General features: G+C 40.0%; 1 protein-coding gene across 1 annotated transcript in view; it reads right to left on the bottom strand.

The window, feature by feature from the left end:
• The window catches only part of WDR49 (WD repeat domain 49), a 279,492-nt gene that overhangs the window by 172,343 nt on the left and 85,660 nt on the right, over positions 1 to 21,489 (bottom strand). The window contains exon 8 of the mRNA XM_069727387.1: positions 1,317 to 1,481. Coding sequence (XP_069583488.1) covers positions 1,317 to 1,481 — 165 coding nt within the window. The remainder of the gene's footprint in view (positions 1 to 1,316; positions 1,482 to 21,489) is intronic.

Below are 21,489 nucleotides of genomic sequence, written 5' to 3'. Positions count from 1 at the left end.
CAGGAGAAATTGCACAACAAAATGTATGGTCCATTTTCACCTGTTTCTCTTGTGAAAGTTAAAAAAAATAAGTCTAAAGGAACATTTTTGTGAAAGAAAAGTAAATGTTTATTTTTTTTCTTCCACACTCCAAAAATTCTTGTGAAGCACCTGAAGGGTTAATAAACTTCTTAAATGTGGTTTTGAGTACCCTGAGGGGTGCAGTTTTTAGAATGGTGTCACTTTTGGGCATTTTCTGTCATATAGGCCCTCAAAATCACTTCAAATGTGAGGTGTCCCTAAAAAAAATGGTTTTGCAAATTTTGTTGTAAAAATTATACAGTAAATCGCTGGTCAACATTTAACCCTTATAACTTCCTAACAAAAAAAAATTATGCTTCCAAACTTGTGCTGATGTTATTTATTAACCATTTTGTGCAATATGACTCTCTGATTTAAGGGCATAAAAATAAAAAATTTGAAAATTGTGAAATTGTCACCAAATTTCCATTTTTTTTTCACAAATAAACTCAAGTCATATCAAAGAAATGTTACCACTATCATAAAGTAAAGTACAATATGTCACAAGAAAACAATCTCAGAACCAGTGGGATCCGTTGAAGTGTTCCAGAGCTGTGACCTCATAAAGTGACAGTCATCAGAATTGGAAAAATTGGCTTGGTCAGTAAGGTATAAACAGGCTTTGGGGTGAAGGGGGTTAATATAAGAGAATAACAAAGTATAGGTAAAAAGAGCCAAATTCCAAGCATGTGTCACTTATTGGGCTATGTGTTGTAGTATTCAGACAATCAGTGTTTTATCAGCAGAAGATTATAACTGTTGGACTAGGTTTCATGTGCAGGTCAGTCAGGCTAATATGTGTAACTCACCACTCATTGGCAGCTTGCTGACAATTAACAGGAAACTCCCAATCAGTGGTGTGGGCGGAGTTATACAGGGCTCAATATTGTGAGCACTGCTACATCTACAATAGAGAAAATAGGAATCCTATCAAAACTGCACCAAGCAGTCCAGTAAGTGGCACAACACTGGAATCAGGCTCTTTGCCCCTACATCATGCCACTCTCATGTTACATAACACAAACCTGCGGAGTCTGTTACAATAAACGGGCTGAGCTGCAATACCTGATACAACCAATGGGCAAGATTGGTGCTGTTTCTGGAGAGCTAGCCTAACTTTTTTCTAATGTCAAATTACCCCTTTAACTGCTCTGTAATTTAATACTTGGTTACATGACTTTCATTGGATATAATCACAAGAAGAGGCAAACAATGAATAGTACATAATGACGGGCCTTGAAGCACGTTCTGCTTACCTTAACTGTTCCATCAGTGCTCCCAGTTAAAAGCCTGGTTTCACTTGCATCTAAGGCCATTGTGCTAATCTCTGCACTGCCGTGACAGCCGGAGAACTGTTTGATTTTCCTTCCAGTGTCGATCATCCAGAAAGTAATTGTTGATCCTGTGTCGGAGCTGATTACCTAAAAAGTGAGAATTACACTTGAATATAAATTGTGCATAATGTTTTCCTGACGAGAATCCATGGATAATGCAGCAGAAAATCAGCTGTAAGTCCTTATCTATAACTGTGATATCTTGATTTGTTCTGCAGAATCAGTATGTAAATGGTCACCGTATGGCGCTAGTATTAGTGTTGGTCTTTGGAAAGAGATTTTTTTTCAGTATCCTCTCGCTTCCCCCTTACTCATTACAATTATTGTGCAATACTGTAGTTTGAAGCATGGTTACTGGTTAGGGGCCCACTCAGAAGTGTTGTGGCCCATGTGCTGGACCCCAGCTACATCTACATGAGATATAGTACAAAGTTGTATACAGTGGTTAACGCACCACTCCAGCGGGGTTTTTTCTAGCGCTGGAATGCTGCTTCTAATGTAAGGTCCTTCCCCCCAATCTTATACTCACCCTCTGCCATTCTCACCTTTTTTTGTCGGTCTAGTGGCGCCATTTTGTGACCACAACTTCTGACTGACGGGAACTCATAAGCTACGTCACATGCAAGTCTATGAGAGCTATACAGAGCATCTCTTTAGACTTGCATTGAAGAGTGACCTCCGGCTCGCTCCATGAAACACTGCCAGAGACCATTGGGAGCGGCAGTGGTTAAAGGTGAAGACAGCAACAGTCAGGCTTGGACTGGCCTACAGAAGAACAGGAGAATCCTCTGGTGGGCCCCTGTGCAAGAGTTGGCCACCACCTGCTTATATGAGCAGTACTTGGTATAAAATACTTCAATCACTATGTACATACTTAGGCCGAATCTTATTCATTTACCAATTTACCCAGCTCATTGCTATATAAATTTGTGACTGAGGATAATGTCACATTTGCATGTGGCTGAAAAGTGGGGCCCTGGAGTTGGTTATTGGTGGGCCTTTGGCTCCCCAGTCTGACATTAGTGGCAGGTAAGTATGTCACAGACCTTAGATTAGAAGCACAATTCCAGCTGTAAAAGAAAAAAAAAGCTGGAGTGGTGGAGGTCTCCTCGTCCCATAAACTTTACGGATTCTTTGATCCAGACACCAGAGATCTTCCCCCTTTTCCATTTGTCAGCATTTTACCAGCGATCTGTGTGAAGGGGGCTGGTTGTATTGATCATTTTAATTACTAATAATACTAATTGATCATTTTAATTACTAATAAGCTCACTTCTCCATTATAGCTGACCACATTATACACATAGAAGACTTATCTCTCAACCTATTAAACTGAGGCATGTAGCTTCCCACATTCGATGCCCACATGCCGACATAGGAAGGAAAGAAAAAGCTCCACCCAGCATTGTCATCAAAGAGGGAATGGAGCTGCTAGGGCTAGGAAAGAAATTGGGCCATTAATGGAGCTTTCACATATGAAGTACCGTATGTTCTTATGTTCAAATATTTCAGTTTATAAAACACCAAAACTGCTTTTTACTTGGTTGGAAAATTTCCTTTCAGCATTAGTAATCTATAACTGCAAAACGTCTTTAACCCTTTCACCCCCGATGATTGTCCGTTGGTCGTTTTTTCCTCCCCTCCTTTCAAGAGCCATAACTTTTTTATGTTTCCATCAATATAGACAAATGAGGATTTGTTTTCGTGAGTTGAGTTGCACTGTTGAATAACACCATTGGTTTTACCACATAGTGTACAGGAAAATGGGCAAAAAAAATCACAGTGCGGTGATATTGCAAAAAAGGGCAATTCCACAATTGTTTTTTGGGTTTTTTATTTACCGTGTTTACTATATGGTAAAACTGACCTTTCAGTATGATTTTCCGGGTCAGTTCGGGTATGTAGATATCAAATCATGTATAGGTTTTTATTTTATTTATTTTATTTTCTTATTACACCGTTTACCAATCGGATTAAGTTACTTTATATTTTGATAGATTGAAAATTTCTGTATGCAACTATCGATAATAAATATGTTTATTATACAGTATTTTTTGCATTTGTTTTATTTTTAACTAGCTGAAGAGCCCGGCGTTGCCTTGGCATAGTAAATATCTGTGGTTAGTTATAGCACCTCACGTCTCTTATTTTCCCATCATGCCTCTCATTTTCTCCCTTACACCTCTCATTTTCTCCCTTACACCTCTCATTTTCCCCCTCACTCCTCTTATTTTCCCCCTCACTCCTCTCATTCCCCCCTAACACTTGTCATTTCGACCTCACATCTGTCATTTTCCGATCACTCCACTATTTTCCCTCACTCCTCTCATTTTGCACTCACACCTTTTCATTTTCACCTCAGTATATACATGTTTGTCATCTCCCTTATATATAGTATACACCTGTATGTCTTCTCTTGTATATAGTATATACCTGTATGTCATCTCCCCTGTAAATAGTATATACCTGCTGTATGTCATCTCCTCCTGTATATTGTATATACCCATGTGTCATCTCCTCTATTATATACCTGTATGTCTTCTCTTCTGTATATACTATATACCTGTATGTCATCTCCTCCTATATAGTATATACCTGTATGCCATCTCCTGTATATAGTATATACCTGTATGTCATCTCCCCTGTATATAGTATATACCTGCTGTATGTCATCTCCTCTATATACCTATGTCATCTCCTTTTTTATATAGTATATACCTGTATGTCATCTCCTCCTGTATATAGTATGTACGTGTGTCATCTCCTCCTGTATATAGTATGTACCTGTAAGTCATCTCCTCCTGTATATAGTATATACCTGTGTATCATCTGCTCCTGTATATAGTATATACATGTGTGTCATCTCCTCCTGTATGTAGTATATACCTGTGTGTCATCTCCACTGTATATAGTATATACCTGTGTGTCATCACCCCTGTATATAGTATGTACCTGTATGTCATCTCCCCTGTATATAGTATATGCCAGGTTGTCATCTCCTCCTGTATATGGTATATACCTGTGTGTCATGTCCTCCTGTATATAGTATATACCTGTATGTCATCTCCTGTATATAGTATATACCTGTGTGTCATGTCCCCTGTATATAGTATATATGTGTGTGTCATCTCCTCCTGTATATAGTATATACCTGTGTGTCATCTCCTCCTGTATATAGTATATACCTGTGTGTCATCTGCTCCTGTATATAGTATATACCTGTGTGTCATCTGCTCTTGTATATAGTATATACCTGTGTGTCATCTCCTCCTGTATATAGTATATACCTGTGTGTCATCTCCTCCTGTATATAGTATATACCTGTGTGTCATCTCTCCTGTATATAGTATATACCTGTGTGTAATCTCCTGTATATAGCATATATCTGTGTGTCATCTCCTCCTGTATTAGACCGCATTCACACATTATTTGGTCAGTATTTTTACCTCAGTATTTGTAAGCTAAATTGGCAGTCTGATAAATCCCCAGCCAACAGGAAGCCCTCCCCCCTGGCAGTATATATTAGCTCACACATACACATAATAGACAGGTCATGTGACTGACAGCTGCCATATTTCCTATATGGTACATTTGTTGCTCTTGTAGTTTGTCTGCTTATTAATCAGATTTTTATTTTTGAAGGATAATACCAGACTTGTGTGTGTTTTAGGGCGAGTTTCATGTGTCAAGTTGTGTGTGTTGATGTTGAGTTGCATGTGGCGACATGCATGTAGCGACTTTTGTGAGATGAGTTTTGTGTGGCGACATGCATGTAGCAACTTTTTGTGTGTCGAGTTGCATGTGACAGGTTAGTGTAGCAAGTTGTGTGCAGCAAGTTTTGCAGATGGCGAGTTTTGCGCGTGGCGAGTATTATGTGTGGTGTGTTTTGAGTATGTGCAAGTTTTGTGTGAGGCAACTTTTGTGCATGTGGCAATTTTTCCGCATGTGCAAGTTTTGCGTGTGGCGAGTTTTCCATGAGGTGAGTTTTTCACGTGTGGCGAGTTTTGCGTCAGCCTAGTTTTGCATGTGGCAAGTTTTCCATGAGGTGAGTTTTGCACGTGTGGCGAGTTTTGCATGTGGCGAGTTTTGCATGTGGCGAGTTTTGCGCGTGGCGAGTTTTGAGCAGCGACTTTTGTGTTTCGACTTTTATGTGATGAGGTTGGTGTATGTGTGGTGAAATGTGTGCTGAGGGTGGTATATGTGTTCAAGCACGTGGTAGTTTATGGCGCCTTTTGTGTGTGTGTTCATATCCCCATGTGTGGTGAGTATCCCATGTCGGGGCCCCACCTTAGCAACTGTATGGTATATACTCTTTGGCGCCATCGCTCTCACTCTTTAAGTCCCCCTTGTTCACATCTGGCAGCTGTCAATTTGCCTCCAACACTTTTCCTTTCACTTTTTCCCCATTATGTAGATAGGGGCAAAATTGTTTGGTGAATTGGAAAGCGCGGGGTTAAAATTTCACCTCAAAACATAGCCTATGACGCTCTCGGGGTCCAGACGTGTGACTGTGCAAAATTTTGTGGCTGTAGCTGCGACGGTGCAGATGCCAATCCCGGACATACATACATACATACATACATACATACATACATACACGCATACACACACACATTCAGCTTTATATATTAGATGGCGAACTTTTGTGTTTTTTAAATTTTTTAAATAATTTTTTAAACTTTACTTATTTACTTTTTACTGTGTTCACTAGTCCCCTTAGGAGACTTGAAGCTGCGAGCGTCTGATTGCCTGTGCTATACATAGCAGGGCTTCAGCTCTGCTATGTATAGCAAAAATCATGATCTCCTGTGAATGATAGCCATGAGCCAGCATTCACAGGAGCATCGTGATGACAAGCATGGGGTTTTCTGCAGACCTTCGACTGTCATGACAACCCATCGGCAAGTGTTAAATGCCGCTGTCAGTGATTGAGAGTGGCATATAACTGATTATTAGTTGCAGGTGGATCCCGGGTGGACATGGCTGATGACATAAATATACATCATCGGTGGTGAAGGGGAGAATGATACCCATTTCCACTATTAAAGAACAACTAGAAGACAGCTCAAACAAACCAAACTAGAGTATAAAAAAATACAAATAAATATGTTATGACCCACCGGTCACCTGGCTCCAAAGAAATGTTGGGAGAAGCCAGGTTGTGACTCTCCGGTCACCTGGCCTTGTACCTCAATGGACTGTCAGCTTCCTAAGCTTGGCGTTACCTCCTCGATTTGCATGCCGCAGGTGGGTTTAGTCGGCCCTGAAAGCTCTGAAGTCCCAGCTGCTCTTATCCCAGGCAAATCAGTGGAAGGGTGAGACTTTGTAATTTTGGACCACCTTGGGTATTTTGTTAGGACTGTTCTATGTGTTATTTACCAATTTTGTGCTTAAATAAAGTATTGCCACACTGTTTTCCCCTCACCCTGTGCTGTCTGAGTAGAATTATGCCTACAGTAAAAGGAGAGCGGGCGTTCAGTGGGATGATCCCTTGTTCATGTGGTCTCCAGCCAGTGGACAAGAGCACCTGCTGACCCCTGTGTCTTCACAGTACCCAATCAGTATGGTCCCTAACTTTAGTACCTTCAGTCACTATGTGTAAGACAAGCCTCAAAATAATTTGCTATGGGATCACTCAAATTCATTCAGCGGGCTCTTCAAAAAGCCGGATGACAACTGATTCCATTTTTCATCAGTCCAGAATTCTGTGCGCCGCACTCATATTCACTAGAATACTGGGGATCTCAGCAATGAGGCCACGGGTGATCAGACATTTGCTATTTATCCTGTTGATAGGCGATAATTGTATTTTGGGGAAAAAAAGGAAAATGAACTTTACCCATCCATGACAGGAGAATTTTACTTTTTTTTGCTCTTTTACTTTTTCCTTCACTTCTTGTAAGAACCATAAGGCTTGGTTCACACTGCGCTAGCAGCAGCCCGTTCAGCACATACGCTAATGGGCTGCTGCTAACGCAAGTGCCGGCGTTCAATGGCGCTAGCGCAGATAGAGCATCTGCTAGCTCTATCTGCGTTAGCAGTGACGGACTCGGAAATGCTGCAGCCCGCGTCTACTCTCCGGGTCCGTCACTCAAAGCCTAACTTATTTCATTTTTTTGCTTACATAGCCACAAGAGGACTTGTTGTATACAGAAAGAATTATAGTTTTGAATGATCATTCATTTTACTATAGAATGTTCTTAAAAACACGAAAACAAATCCAAGTGCTGTCCAATGATGAAAAAAGATTCAATTGCATTCTTTTTGTTTGGGGGGGGGGGTTGTATTTACAGTGTTCATTATGCAGTGAAAATAACTCAGCATTATGATTCTTCAGGTTAGCATGATTATTGTGAAGCCAAACTTTTTTTTCATGTTTTAATGGTATAAAAAAAAATTCAGAACTTTGTAAATAAAATTTTGTTTGTCCCACTGTTTTCTAAGGTTTGCAACCTTGTTATTTTTTTTGCTTTTTTAACTATTTCATTATTTGTTTCTTTGCACTTTTTAGTCCTCATTAGAGACTTGAACCTGAGATACTATATCCTGCAATATTACAACACCATCAGTAGACATTGGACATGGTAAGAGTTGAACTGGTTGACCATTAATCTTCAAGGATCATGAGAAACAAGCTTGAGAAAGATTTACTGAGCTATTAAATGGAAAGGCTAAGGCAGCCGTGAGGCCAAAGCAGTGACACGTTAAAGAAGCTGTGGTTTACTGACTGATGAGTTCCTGTCCTAATGTAGGCACCTGGGCTTTTTTCAGATTAACCATATTTATTATATCACCAAGACATATCCCTATTAAAGCCCAGTAGAAAATAAAAAAAAGAAAAATTACGGTAACTTAAAATACAGAGTTCTCTATTGAAAAGCTTTAAAAGGAACACATTGTTGATAAAGTACAGAAGGAACTTCTTCTTAACTTGGCATTTATCTCTGTGCATGAGAATAATTAAGAAAACATAGACAATATACTTGCATCATCCACCATGTCTGTAATACACTTTGCATATTATAGAGGGAGCTATCAATCATATAAAACAGTTTTAAGGCAGGAATTAAAAAGTATTATATTGGGTAATATAATGCACAAGGCACATGGTTGATGTTCTTTAGATATTTAATATATATAATTTAAGTTTATCTTTCACCCTCAGTTGAAGGCAATTAGCTCTTCTCCAGAAGAAAGAAATCAATCTTATATAAGCCAAGACACCCATCTGCAGACTGCTGTTTCTGGGTTCCTACCACTCATTAGTACCAAGCAGAGCTATTTCAAAAACAGCTCATCAGTCCAACCAGTAACCTGCTCTGTGCCGTTGTGGGACAAGAACACCAAGCAAAGTATCTACATATGGGAGTCTCATTTGGGTAATATGAAATCCTTTTGCTTTTATTGCAGGAGAGCTACTTTGCATACTTATACCCCATGGAGCATTGCTTGTAAATCTCCATACATCAGTAGGGTCTCTTCAATTAAAAACATTCCTCTCATAACCACTCGGTAATATTAAAAAGCCATGATGGAGGGTACTTTAGTCCTTCATTCCCCACTATAGATTTCATAGAGTGCAGAGCTTGAGAACTTGAGATTAAACTGAGGACTAACGCTCACAGAAGAACTAGAGAAAGAGAGGAAAACAGAGTAGGAAAACAAAGACGGCCTGATTCATCAGTTCTTTGCGCGAATACACCTAAACTAGAGACTTTCTGATTTGCAACAAATTCATCAAATAATTTGTATCTTTTATAAAGTTGTCTTTTGATTTTTAGTTAGTTTTCAGATTTTTATGTCAACGATTAGTCATATGCCACATTTAAAAAGAGTTACAATTAGAGTAGAACGAATCTTTTGAAATTCAAATTTGCCATCTTATGCCAAAATTTACTCAAAAATTCAATTTACATGAATCCCAATAACAGAAAGTTTTTAATTCCTCAGCAAATTCACATGGTGGAGAGGAGAGAGAGAGAGAGAGAGAGAGACCCATTGACCATAAGAGCCTACACTTGACAGGCGAGAAAGGAATCTCACTGATCATAATAGCTTACACTCAACAGAAGAGACAGCCTTACCTAGAGACTCTGAAGGTTGTAAATGACTCTCTCATAAACACTGTGCTTTTTTGGCACAAATTTTGCCCTATTTTGAAAAACTTTTTGTGTTAAAAAGTCACAAAACAGGATAAAGACACAAAGAGCACTTTAGATTTTGCGCAGAATTCATGATCGTCGTGCACCATTTTTAAGAATTTAGCCCCAAAATACAACAGTAAAGGTCACAAGGCAAAAACAAAAAGTAACTGTAAAAGAAATGCAAATGATGAATCGGGTTCATAGTCTGACACAGATAAGGGTACAGTAGTCTGGCAAGCATTCTAGGTAACAAAAGAATTAAGTGACATATTTCAAAGCTAGGGCAGTGACAGTCTGCTAATTTTGGAGAGTAGGAGGAAAAATTGCCTGGCACTATGATCTGATATAGGAGCAGTATGGCACACATAAAGGCTTGTTATAGTCTAAAAGATAAAAGGATGAAGAATGAGGGATCTAATATTTTGTTTAATAGATCAGCATTTTTAATACTTCTGATTTGCCTTTAGAACTAATAAACAAGAAATTTACTGCCAGGGGTCTGCAGCCCTCATCTTTTTACTGTAATAACCTTTTTACAACACAACTTGGGTGACAAAAATAAGAAAACTTGAAAAGTTTACATAGCTGTATATATTTTGCATTCACATGTGAGAATAAGACATTTTTTTAACTAGTCACATATTGTATTTAAGTTCTTAAGGGTTATCAATAGAGAAATTAGTGTTTGCCAGATGGGAGTCCAGGAAACTGACTCCTATCTACCAGCATCCATGGCTCTTCTTTTGATCACACTACAATGAAGATGTCAAGCCATGTTGGATAATTAAAAAAGAAGCTGAGATGCCCTCAGGTCAGCAGGTTGGCTTCTGTCTGGCAGCACATGATTATTGATGTAGTCACTGGTCCTGAAAATCAATTTTCACAATCTTTAGTTATCAGTGAAGAGACAGAGTTTTACTTTGGATATATAAGGACTTGCTAGTAAAGGCTTCTAAGGATGGGCAGATGGACACCGGTTTATCAAAACCAAACTTCACTTATAATGGGGGAAATTAATGGATTGGGAGCAAATTATTCATTTTTTTTCAACTTTCCTGTCTAATTACCAATTCATCAAAGTGGTCACTGTCACCATTAAAGCAGGCATTCATGTCACAGGTGAAAGACAAATGATCCATTTATGAACATTCTGCTAATGTAATTGGAACATTATTTTATGGAAAGGTCTTTTATAAACCAGAGGAAAAAAATTAATCAAGGCCAACTTCTTTGCAGATGATGAAAGTCTATTGTTGTTCAAGGATATAATGATTGTTATTATATTTCACTCTATGAATAAATGTTCAGTTGAAGATGTCCATTTTGCTAAACTTTTAACCCCTCTGTGACCTTAGACGTACTATCCCGTCGAGGTGCCCTGGGCTTATCTGACCCTGGACGGGATAGTACGTCATAGCCGATCGGCCGCGCTCACGGGAGGAGCGCGGCCGATCGCGGCCGGGTGTCAGCTGCTTATCGCAGCTGACATCCGGCACTATGTGCCAGGAGCGGTCACGGACCGCCCCTGGCACATTAACCCCTGGCACACCGCGATCAAAGATGATCGCGATGTGCCGGCGGTGCAGGGAAGCACCGCGCAGGAAGGGGGCTCCCTGCGGGCTTCCCTGAGACCCCCAGAGCAACGCGATGTGATCGCGTTGCTGCGAGGGTCTCACCTCCCTCCCTGCTCCCTCCAGCCCCGGATCCAAGATGGCCGCGGATCCGGGTCCTGCAGGGAGGGAGGTGGCTTCACAGAGCCTGCTCAGAGCAGGCACTGTGAAGCCTGCAGCGCTGCATATCAGATCAGTGATCTGACAGAGTGCTGTGCAAACTGTCAGATCACTGATCTGTGATGTCCCCCCCTGGGACAAAGTAAAAAAGTAAAAAAAAAATTTTCCAAATGTGTAAAAAAAATAAAAAAAAAATATTCCAAAATAATGAAAAAAAAAAAAATATTATTCCCATAAATACATTTCTTCATCTAAATAAAAAAAAAAAACCAATAAAAGTACACATATTTAGTATCGCCGCGTCCGTAACGACCCGACCTATAAAACTGTCCCACTAGTTAACCCCTTCAGTAAACACCGTAAGAAAAAAAAAAAAACGAGGCAAAAAACAACGCTTTATTATCATACCGCCGAACAAAAAGTGGAATAACACGCGATCAAAAGGACAGATATAAATAACCATGGTACCGCTGAAAGCGTCATATTGTCCCGCAAAAAAAGAGCCGCCATACAGCATCATCAGCAAAAAAATAAAAAAGTTATAGTCCTGAGAATAAAGCGATGCAAAAATAATTATTTTTTCTGTAAAATAGTTTTTATCGTATAAAAGCGCCAAACCATAAAAAAATGATATAAATGAGGTATCGCTGTAATCGTACTGACCCGAAGAATAAAACTGATTTATCAATTTTACCAAACGCGGAACGGTATAAACGCCTCCCCCAATAGAAATTCATGAATAGCTGGCTTTTGGTCATTCTTCCTCACAAAAATCGGAATAAAAAGCGATCAAAAAATGTCACGTGCCCAAAAATGTTTTCAATAAAAACGTCAACTCGTCCCGCAAAAAACAAGACCTCACATGACTCTGTGGACCAAAATATGGAAAAATTATAGCTCTCAAAATGTGGTATTGCAAAAAATATTTTTTGCAATAAAAAGGGTCTTTCAGTGTGTGACGGCTGCCAATCATAAAAATCCGCTAAAAAACTCGCTATGAAAGTAAATCAAACCCCCCTTCATCACCCCCTTAGTTAGGGAAAAATAAAAAAAAATGTATTTATTTCCATTTTCCCATTAGGGCGAGGGTTAGGGCTAGGGCTAGGGTTAGGGCTAGGGTTAGGGCTAGGGTTAGGGCTAGGGCTAGGGCTAGGGCTAGGGTTAGGGCTAGGGTTAGGGCTAGGGTTAAGGCTAGGGCTAGGGTTAGGGTTAGGGCTAGGGTTAGGGCTAGGGTTAGGGCTAGGGTTAGGATTAGGGCTAGGGTTAGGGCTAGGGCTAGGGTTAGGGCTAGGGTTAGGGCTAGGGTTAGGGCTAGGGTTAGGGTTAGGGCTAGGGTTAGGGCTAGGGTTAGGGCTACGGTTAGGGTTAGGGTTGGGGCTACAGTTAGGGTTAGGGTTTAGATTACATTTACAGTTGGGAATAGGGTTGGGATTAGGGTTAGGGGTGTGTCAGGGTTAGAGGTGTGGTTAGGGTTACCGTTGGAATTAGGGTTAGGGGTGTGTTTAGATTAGGGTTTCAGTTATAATTGGGGGGTTTCCACTGTTTCGGCACATCAGGGGCTCTCCAAACACGACATGGCGTCCGATCTCAATTCCAGCCAATTCTGCGTTGAAAAAGTAAAACAGTGCTCCTTCCCTTCCGAGCTCTCCTGTGTGCCCAAACAGGGGTTTACCCCAACATATGGGGTATCAGCGTACTCAGGACAAATTGGACAACAACTTTTGTGGACCAATTTCTCCTGTTACCCTTGGGAAAATACAAAACTGGGGGCTAAAAAATAATTTTTGTGGGAAAACAAAAAGATTTTTTATTTTCACGGCTCTGCGTTATAAACTGTAGTGAAACACTTGGGGGTTCAAAGTTCTCACAACACATCTAGATAAGTTCATTGAGGGGTCTAGTTTCCAATATGGGGTCACTTGTGGGGGGTTTCTACTGTTTAGGTACATTAGGGGCTCTGCAAACGCAATGTGACGCCTGCAGACCAATCCATCTAAGTCTGCATTCCAAATGATGCTCCTTCCCTTCCGAGCCCTCCCATGCGCCCAAACGGTGGTTCCCCCCCACATATCGGGTATCAGCGTACTCAGGACAAATTGGACAACAATATTTAGGGTCCAATTTCTCCTGCTAACCTTGGAAAAATACAAAACTGGGGGCTAAAATATAATTTTTGTGGAAAAAAAATATTTTTATTTGCATGGCTCTGCGTAATAAACTGTAGTGAAATACTTGGGGGTTCAAAGCTTTCACAACACATCAAGATGAGTTCCTTAGGGGGTCTACTTTCCAAAATGGTGTCACTTGTGGGGGGTTTCTACTGTTTAGGTACATTAGCGGCTCTGCAAACGCAATGTGACGCCTGCAGACCATTCCATCTAAGTCTGCATTCCAAATGGCGCTCCTTCCCTTCCGAGCCCTCCCATGCGCCCAAACGGTGGTTCCCTCCCACATATGGGGTATCAGCGTACTCAGGACAAATTGGACAACAACTTTTGGGGTCCAATTTCTCCTGTTACCCTAGGGAAAATACAAAACTGGGGGCTAAAAAATAATTTTTGTGGGAAAAAAATTTTGTTTTATTTTTATGGCTCTGCATTATAAACTTCTGTGAAGCCCTTGGTGGGTCAAAGTGCTCACCACACATCCAGATAAGTTCCTTAGGGGGTCAACTTTCCAAAATGGTGTCACTTGTGGGGGGTTTCAATGTTTAGGCACATCAGTGGCTCTCCAAACGCAACATGGCGTCCCATCTCAATTTCTGTCAATTTTGCATTGAAAAGTCAAACGGCGCTCCTTCCCTTCCGAGCTCTCCCATGCGCCCAAACAGTGGTTTACTGCCACATATGGGGTATCAGCGTACTCAGGACAAATTGGACAACAACTTTTGAGGTCCAATTTCTTCTCTTACCCTTGGAAAAATAAAAAATTGGGGGCAAAAATATAATTTTTGTGAAAAAATATGATTTTTTATTTTTACGGTTCTGCATTATAAACTTCTGTGAAGCACTTGGTGGGTCAAAGTGCTCACCACACCTCTAGATAAGTTCCTTAGGGGGTCTACTTTCCAAAATGGTGTCACTTGTGGGGGGTTTCAATGTTTAGGCACATCAGTGGCTCTCCAAACGCAACATGGCGTCCCATCTCAATTTCTGTCAATTTTGCATTGAAAAGTCAAACTGCGCTCCTTCCCTTCCGAGCTCTCCCATGCGCCCAAACAGTGGTTTACTGCCACATATGGGGTATCAGCGTACTCAGGACAAATTGGACAACAACTTTTGAGGTCCAATTTCTTCTCTTACCCTTGGAAAAATAAAAAATTGGGGGCAAAAATATAATTTTTGTGAAAAAATATGATTTTTTATTTTTACGGTTCTGCATTATAAACTTCTGTGAAGCACTTGGTGGGTCAAAGTGCTCACCACACATCCAGATAAGTTCCTTAGGGGGTCTACTTTCCAAAATGGTGTCACTTGTGGGGGGTTTCAATGTTTAGGCACATCAGTGGCTCTCCAAACGCAACATGGCGTCCCATCTCAATTCCTGTCAATTTTGCATTGAAAAGTCAAATAGCGCTCCTTCCCTTCCGAGCTCTCCCATGCGCCCAAACAGTGGTTTACTGCCACATATGGGGTATCAGCGTACTCAGGACAAATTGGACAACAACTTTTTGGGTCCAATTTCTCCTGTTACCCTTGGTAAAATAAAACAAATTGGAGCTGAAGTAAATTTTTTGTGTAAAAAAGTTAAATGTTCATTTTTATTTAAACATTCCAAAAATTCCAATTAAACACCTGAAGGGTTAATAAACTTCTTGAATGTGGTTTTGAGCACCTTGAGGGGTGCAGTTTTTAGAATGGTGTCACACTTGGGAATTTTCTATCATATAGACCCCTCAAAATGACTTCAAATGAGACGTGGTCCCTAAAAAAAAATGGTGTTGTAAAAATGAGAAATTGCTGGTCAACTTTTAACCCTTATAACTCCCTAACAAAAAAAAAAATTGGTTCCAAAATTATGCTGATGTAAAGGAGACATGTGGGAAATGTTACTTATTAAGTATTTTGTGTGACATATCTCTGTGATTTAATTGCATAAAAATTCAAAGTTTGAAAATTGCGAAATTTTCAAAATTTTCGCCAAATTTCCGTTTTTTTCACAAATAAACGCAGGTACTATCAAAGAAATTTTACCACTATCATGAAGTACAATATGTCACGAGAAAACAATGTCAGAATCACCAGGATCCGTTGAAGCGTTTCGGAGTTATAACCTCATAAAGGGACAGTGGTCAGAATTGTAAAAATTGGCCCGGTCATTAACGTGCAAACCACCCTTGGGGGTAAAGGGGTTAACTAATGTGTATGGCCACATTTATTTTCCTGTATCCTTTCTGACCATAAGCCTACTACCCTATATGTGATGTTCTGAAGAAATAGCTGTCAGCTAACGTGTCCTGTCAGACATTGGTTCTGCTGATCAGCTGTATAAATTATATAATCAGCTTAATTATTCGAGTCTTGTATCTTTAGTCTTAAAAGAATTATCATCAGACAAGCTAAGATATTTGCAGTCATCAGTTTATTAGCATTGTTTTCATTGTTTTTTTCATTGGACTAGTTGATTAAAATTAAAGTAAGGGTTCATGAAGACATCTGTGGATCTCGGTCCGACCACAGACCACAATGCACAGACTGGTTGTGGGTCTCCCAACCAAAGTATGGCAGCCTCATAGAAATATATGAACCTGTCTTGCTCCGATTGGGAGACCAGTGGACAGTCGGACCGAGATCCATGTTCATCTATATGAGCCCTGATTTTGAAAAAGGAGATCAATCATTTTAAATATTTTAGTAATGAAAATGTATTGCAAAATCTGAGCAGATATTTACAATAGGAAGCTATCTACTTTCTAATTACATCTTCTGACTGTAGGTTCTCTACTAGTTATTTAAAGTTTTTTCTCAAGTTTAATCTTCAGGAGGACACTGTTTCTTGTTTGTAGTGGGGTGGTGCACTCCTGAAGATTGGCAGTTCAAATCAGCTATCTGGTCACTTCAATAGCACAAACTATACACTCTCCCAAGCTGCAAGTAGAGGCAGATTTAATTTTGAAGCATCGGAGAAGCTCCAAGGCACTGAAGCCGTTTGGATCTAATCATACACCAACATCTTAGCAGCTCTTCAAGGCAGTATAGCATGCAGCTTGCAAGTGTTGCTCTAGTTGGCTAGGAGAGTGGCCACCTCTGATAGACTGCAGATGTGGTTGGTAACCTAAGCAATGAGTGGTAAATTATAGAATTATTAAGCTCTCATTTCTTGAGAACATTCTAATAAATTTAGCAATGAAAGAAACGCAAATGCACTCACCAAGATGCAGTTTCAAGTGTCCTTTATTGCAACACCAAGCGGTACATTCTTCACAGCACGGGGGAGTGAGGGGTAACAGAGTCGAGTGTGGCAGACGAGACGATGGCCATTTCGCGCTATACAAGAGCGCTTCTACGGGTCCATGCTCGGATTGGGCTTTCAAAATTTCTGTGTTGAGCAATTCATTCTAATAAATTTGTGTGGGTGGTATCCGCACTGCTGTGATAGAACAAATACAGATATACACTTTGGTGGTTTATTCAACGAGTTTCAAAGCCTATGGCTTCTTCTTCAGGAAATTACCACAGATACATGTGAAGACTGTGCTGTTACATCACTTAAATACATTCAAAATTCAAAACTGGGGCCAAAAGACCTTCTGACATGTGACATATAGTGTCCAAGTTCGTGGAGCAATAATACATATATACAAAGTGATTTTCAACATATGTACATACAGATAATATAGTGTATATTTATTAAAATATATTTTTATTAAAAAATACTTTAATAAATAATACACTATTAATAGCTATATATCTAATGGTGGAAATTGATTTTATATACGCATACAATTAATTCTCAGGTATTGTTCCTCTGGCTGGATGTGTGGTGCAGGTAGATGGGAGGATGAATGGGAATAAATCTCACATCCTCATGTGGGTTCTTATCCCGTTTTTTCATATAAATTCTTTATTTTCTTTTAGCATCTGAAAAATGAATGACATTTTATTATATTGGCTATTAATTTGAATCACTATATTATCTGTATGTACATATGTTGAAAATTGCTTTATTATATGTATTAATGCTCCACAAACTTTGACACTATATGTCACATGTCATAAGGTCTTCGGTGCCGGTTTTGAATTTTGAATGTATATAAGCGATGTAACAGCATTGTCTTTACATGTCTCTGTGGTAATTTCCTGAAGAAGAAGCCATAGGCTTTGAAACACGTTTAATAAACCACCTGTTCGGTGTCAAGTTCCCACCTCTGCACAGGGGGAATCTCGAACCATCTCCGCTGCAGACTCCCATTCTTCTCCAGCCGCAGTGGAGTCTGCTCAGCGGAGATGTCGGTCCCAGCGTCTGAGTCAGGCTGATACTGGGCGACTGGTTACTACTGTTCTTCCAGGCACTGCCTTTGTAGCCAGTGCTGATCAGCAGTGAGCAGATCTTTCTGTGACCAAGTCCTGCTTTTCCCATAGTGGGCATGCCCATGGGACAACCTCTATGTGGATTCAGGGCTGGCGTATAGCCATTAGAATTCCGGTTCCACCGGAGAGGAGTTGCTTGTGTGCTATTCTGACTGCATGACCACTGGCTCTATTAGGTAGCTGTGATCTCCTGTGAGGTTAACAGGGCATGGCTTTCTCTTTTCGTAGTGAATCTGTGAAGTAACAGAGTTTGCTTATACCACCATATAGTACCGCCTGTTACCAGCAGCAGGTTTCTCTCCTGCACGGTGGACCCCGGGTTGTGAACGCACCTACTGTCTCATATATATATATATATATATATATATATATTTGGTGCGTTCAGCCAACCCTAACACCACCAAAGTGTATTACAACTATATCTGGATTTGATCTATCACAGCAGCACGGATATCACCCACACATATTGATTGTAACATCTCTGAGAAGTTGGTTTGCCAACCTGTGGATCTGCAGCAGCTGACATCTACATGCTCTTTCTCTGCACTATCAGGTGAGCAGTTCTCTAACATTGATTGGAGTAATCTGTGGGATAAGACCTTATTTGCGCTGTTTTTTGTTTCCTATTATTCTACTATTTCTTGAGAACGGAGAGAATATTTAATAAAGTAAATTTTGCTAGTTTTACAAACACTTGGAAACTAAGTATTATGACTACACTTCTAAAAAAAACATGCAGACTGTATCAGCTATGTGGCTTAAACCAAAAGTTTCTACATTTTAAACCCTATTTTATTTTTTTCTGTATGAGTTTATATAGTGCAGTAGTTCAACTCACTTGACAGTACACAGAGGTAGAAAAAAAGGTCTTTAAGTCTTTGGTTGGTTTATTATATTGCAGCAAGAAGAAGAGGGGACAGGAAGAAAAACATTAGACTCGAACAAAGAAGACCCAGGAAAACATACTCAGAAGGGAGGTAAGAACATTACTAAAACAATCCACAGCGAGGAGATTGGAACAAAACAAAATCCTCTAAACTGCATGCTCGCAAACGCCAGAAGCCTGACAAACAAGATGGAAGAACTAGAAGCAGAAATATCTACAGGTAACTTTGACATAGTGGGAATAACCGAGACATGGTTAGATGAAAGCTATGACTGGGCAGATAACTTACAGGGTTACAGTCTGTTTAGAAAGGATCGTAAAAATCGGAGAGGTGGAGGGGTTTGTCTCTATGTAAAGTCTTGTCTAAAGTCCACTTTAAGGGAGGATATTAGTGAAGGGAATGAGGATGTCGAGTCCATATGGGTCGAAATTCATGGAGGGAAAAATGGTAACAAAATTCTCATTGGGGTCTGTTACAAACCCCCAAATATAACAGAAACCATGGAAAGTCTACTTCTAAAGCAGATAGATGAAGCTGCAACCCAAAATGAGGTCCTGGTTATGGGGGACTTTAACTACCCGGATATTAACTGGGAAACAGAAACCTGTGAAACCCATAAAGGCAACAGGTTTCTGCTAATAACCAAGAAAAATTATCTTTCACAATTGGTGCAGAATCCAACCAGAGGAGCAGCACTTTTAGACCTAATACTATCTAATAGACCTGACAGAATAACAAATCTGCAGGTGGTCGGGCATCTAGGAAATAGCGACCACAATATTGTACAGTTTCAGCTGTCTTTCATCAGGGGGACTTGTCAGGGAGTCACAAAAACACTGAACTTTAGGAAGGCAAAGTTTGACCAGCTTAGAGATGCCCTTAATCTGGTAGACTGGGACAATATCCTCAGAAATAAGAATACAGATAATAAATGGAAAATGTTTAAGAACATCCTAAATAGGCACAGTAAGCGGTTTATACCTTGTGGGAATAAAAGGACTAGAAATAGAAAAAACCCAATGTGGCTAAACAAAGAAGTAAGACAGGCAATTAACAGTAAAAAGAAAGCATTTGCACTACTAAAGCAGGATGGCACCATTGAAGCTCTAAAAAACTGTAGGGAGATAAATAATTTATCTAAAAAACTAATTAAACTGCCAAAAAGGAAACAGAGAAGCACATTGCTAAGGAGTGTAAAACTAATCCCAAACTGTTCTTCAACTATATCAATAGTAAAAGAATAAAAACTGAAAATGTAGGCCCCTTAAAAAATAGTGAGGAAAGAATGGTTGTAGAGGACGAGGGAAAAGCTAACATATTAAACACCTTCTTCTCCACGGTATTCACGGTGGAAAATGAAATGCTAGGTGAAATCCCAAGAAACAATGAAAACCCTATATTAAAGGTCACCAATCTAACCCAAGAAGAGGTGCGAAACCGGCTAAATAAGATTAAAATAGATAAATCTCCGGGTCCGGATGGCATACACCAACGAGTACTAAGAGAACTAAGTAATGTAATAGATAAACCATTATTTCTTATTTTTAGGGACTCTATAGCGACAGGGTCTGTTCCGCAGGACTGGCGCATAGCAAATGTGGTGCCAATATTCAAAAAGGGCTCTAAAAGTGAACCTGGAAATTATAGGCCAGTAAGTCTAACCTCTATTGTTGGTAAAATATTTGAAGGGTTTCTGAAGGATGTTATTCTGAATTATCTCAATGGGAATAACTGTTTAGCTCCATATCAGCATGGGTTTATGAGAAATCGCTCCTGTCAAACCAATCTAATCAGTTTTTATGAAGAGGTAAGCTATAGGCTGGACCACGGTGAGTCATTGGACGTGGTATATCTCGATTTTTCCAAAGCGTTTGATACCGTGCCGCACAAGAGGTTGGTACACAAAATGAGAATGCTTGGTCTGGGGGAAAATGTGTGTAAATGGGTTAGTAACTGGCTTAGTGATAGAAAGCAGAGGGTGGTTATAAATGGTATAGTCTCTAACTGGGTCGCTGTGACCAGTGGGGTACCGCAGGGGTCGGTATTGGGACCTGTTCTCTTCAACATATTCATTAATGATCTGGTAGAAGGTTTACACAGTAAAATATCGATATTTGCAGATGATACAAAACTATGTAAAGCAGTTAATACAAGAGAAGATAGTATTCTGCTACAGATGGATCTGGATAGGTTGGAAACTTGGGCTGAAAGGTGGCAGATGAGGTTTAACAATGATAAATGTAAGGTTATACACATGGGAAGAAGGAATCAATATTACCATTACACACTGAACGGGAAACCACTGGGTAAATCTGACAGGGAGAAGGACTTGGGGATCCTAGTTAATGATAAACTTACCTGGAGCAGCCAGTGCCAGGTAGCAGCTGCCAAGGCAAACAGGATCATGGGGTGCATTAAAAGAGGTCTGGATACACATGATGAGAGCATTATACTGCCTCTGTACAAATCCCTAGTTAGACCGCACATGGAGTACTGTGTCGAGTTTTGGGCACCGGTGCTCAGGAAGGATATAATGGAACTAGAGAGAGTACAAAGGAGGGCAACAAAATTAATAAAGGGGATGGGAGAACTACAATACCCAGATAGATTAGCGAAATTAGGATTATTTAGTCTAGAAAAAAGATGACTGAGGGGCGAACTAATAACCATGTATAAGTATATAAGGGGACAATACAAATATCTCGCTGAGGATCTGTTTATACCAAGGAAGGTGACGGGCATTCTTTGCGTCTGGAGGAGAGAAGGTTTTTCCACCAACATAGAAGAGGATTATTTACTGTTAG

The sequence above is a fragment of the Ranitomeya imitator genome, chromosome 5 (genome assembly GCF_032444005.1).
Source record: "Ranitomeya imitator isolate aRanImi1 chromosome 5, aRanImi1.pri, whole genome shotgun sequence".
Lineage (NCBI taxonomy): Eukaryota > Metazoa > Chordata > Amphibia > Anura > Dendrobatidae > Ranitomeya > Ranitomeya imitator.
The sequence above is the reverse complement of the archived record's forward strand: the minus strand, read 5'-3'. Positions and strand labels throughout refer to the sequence as shown.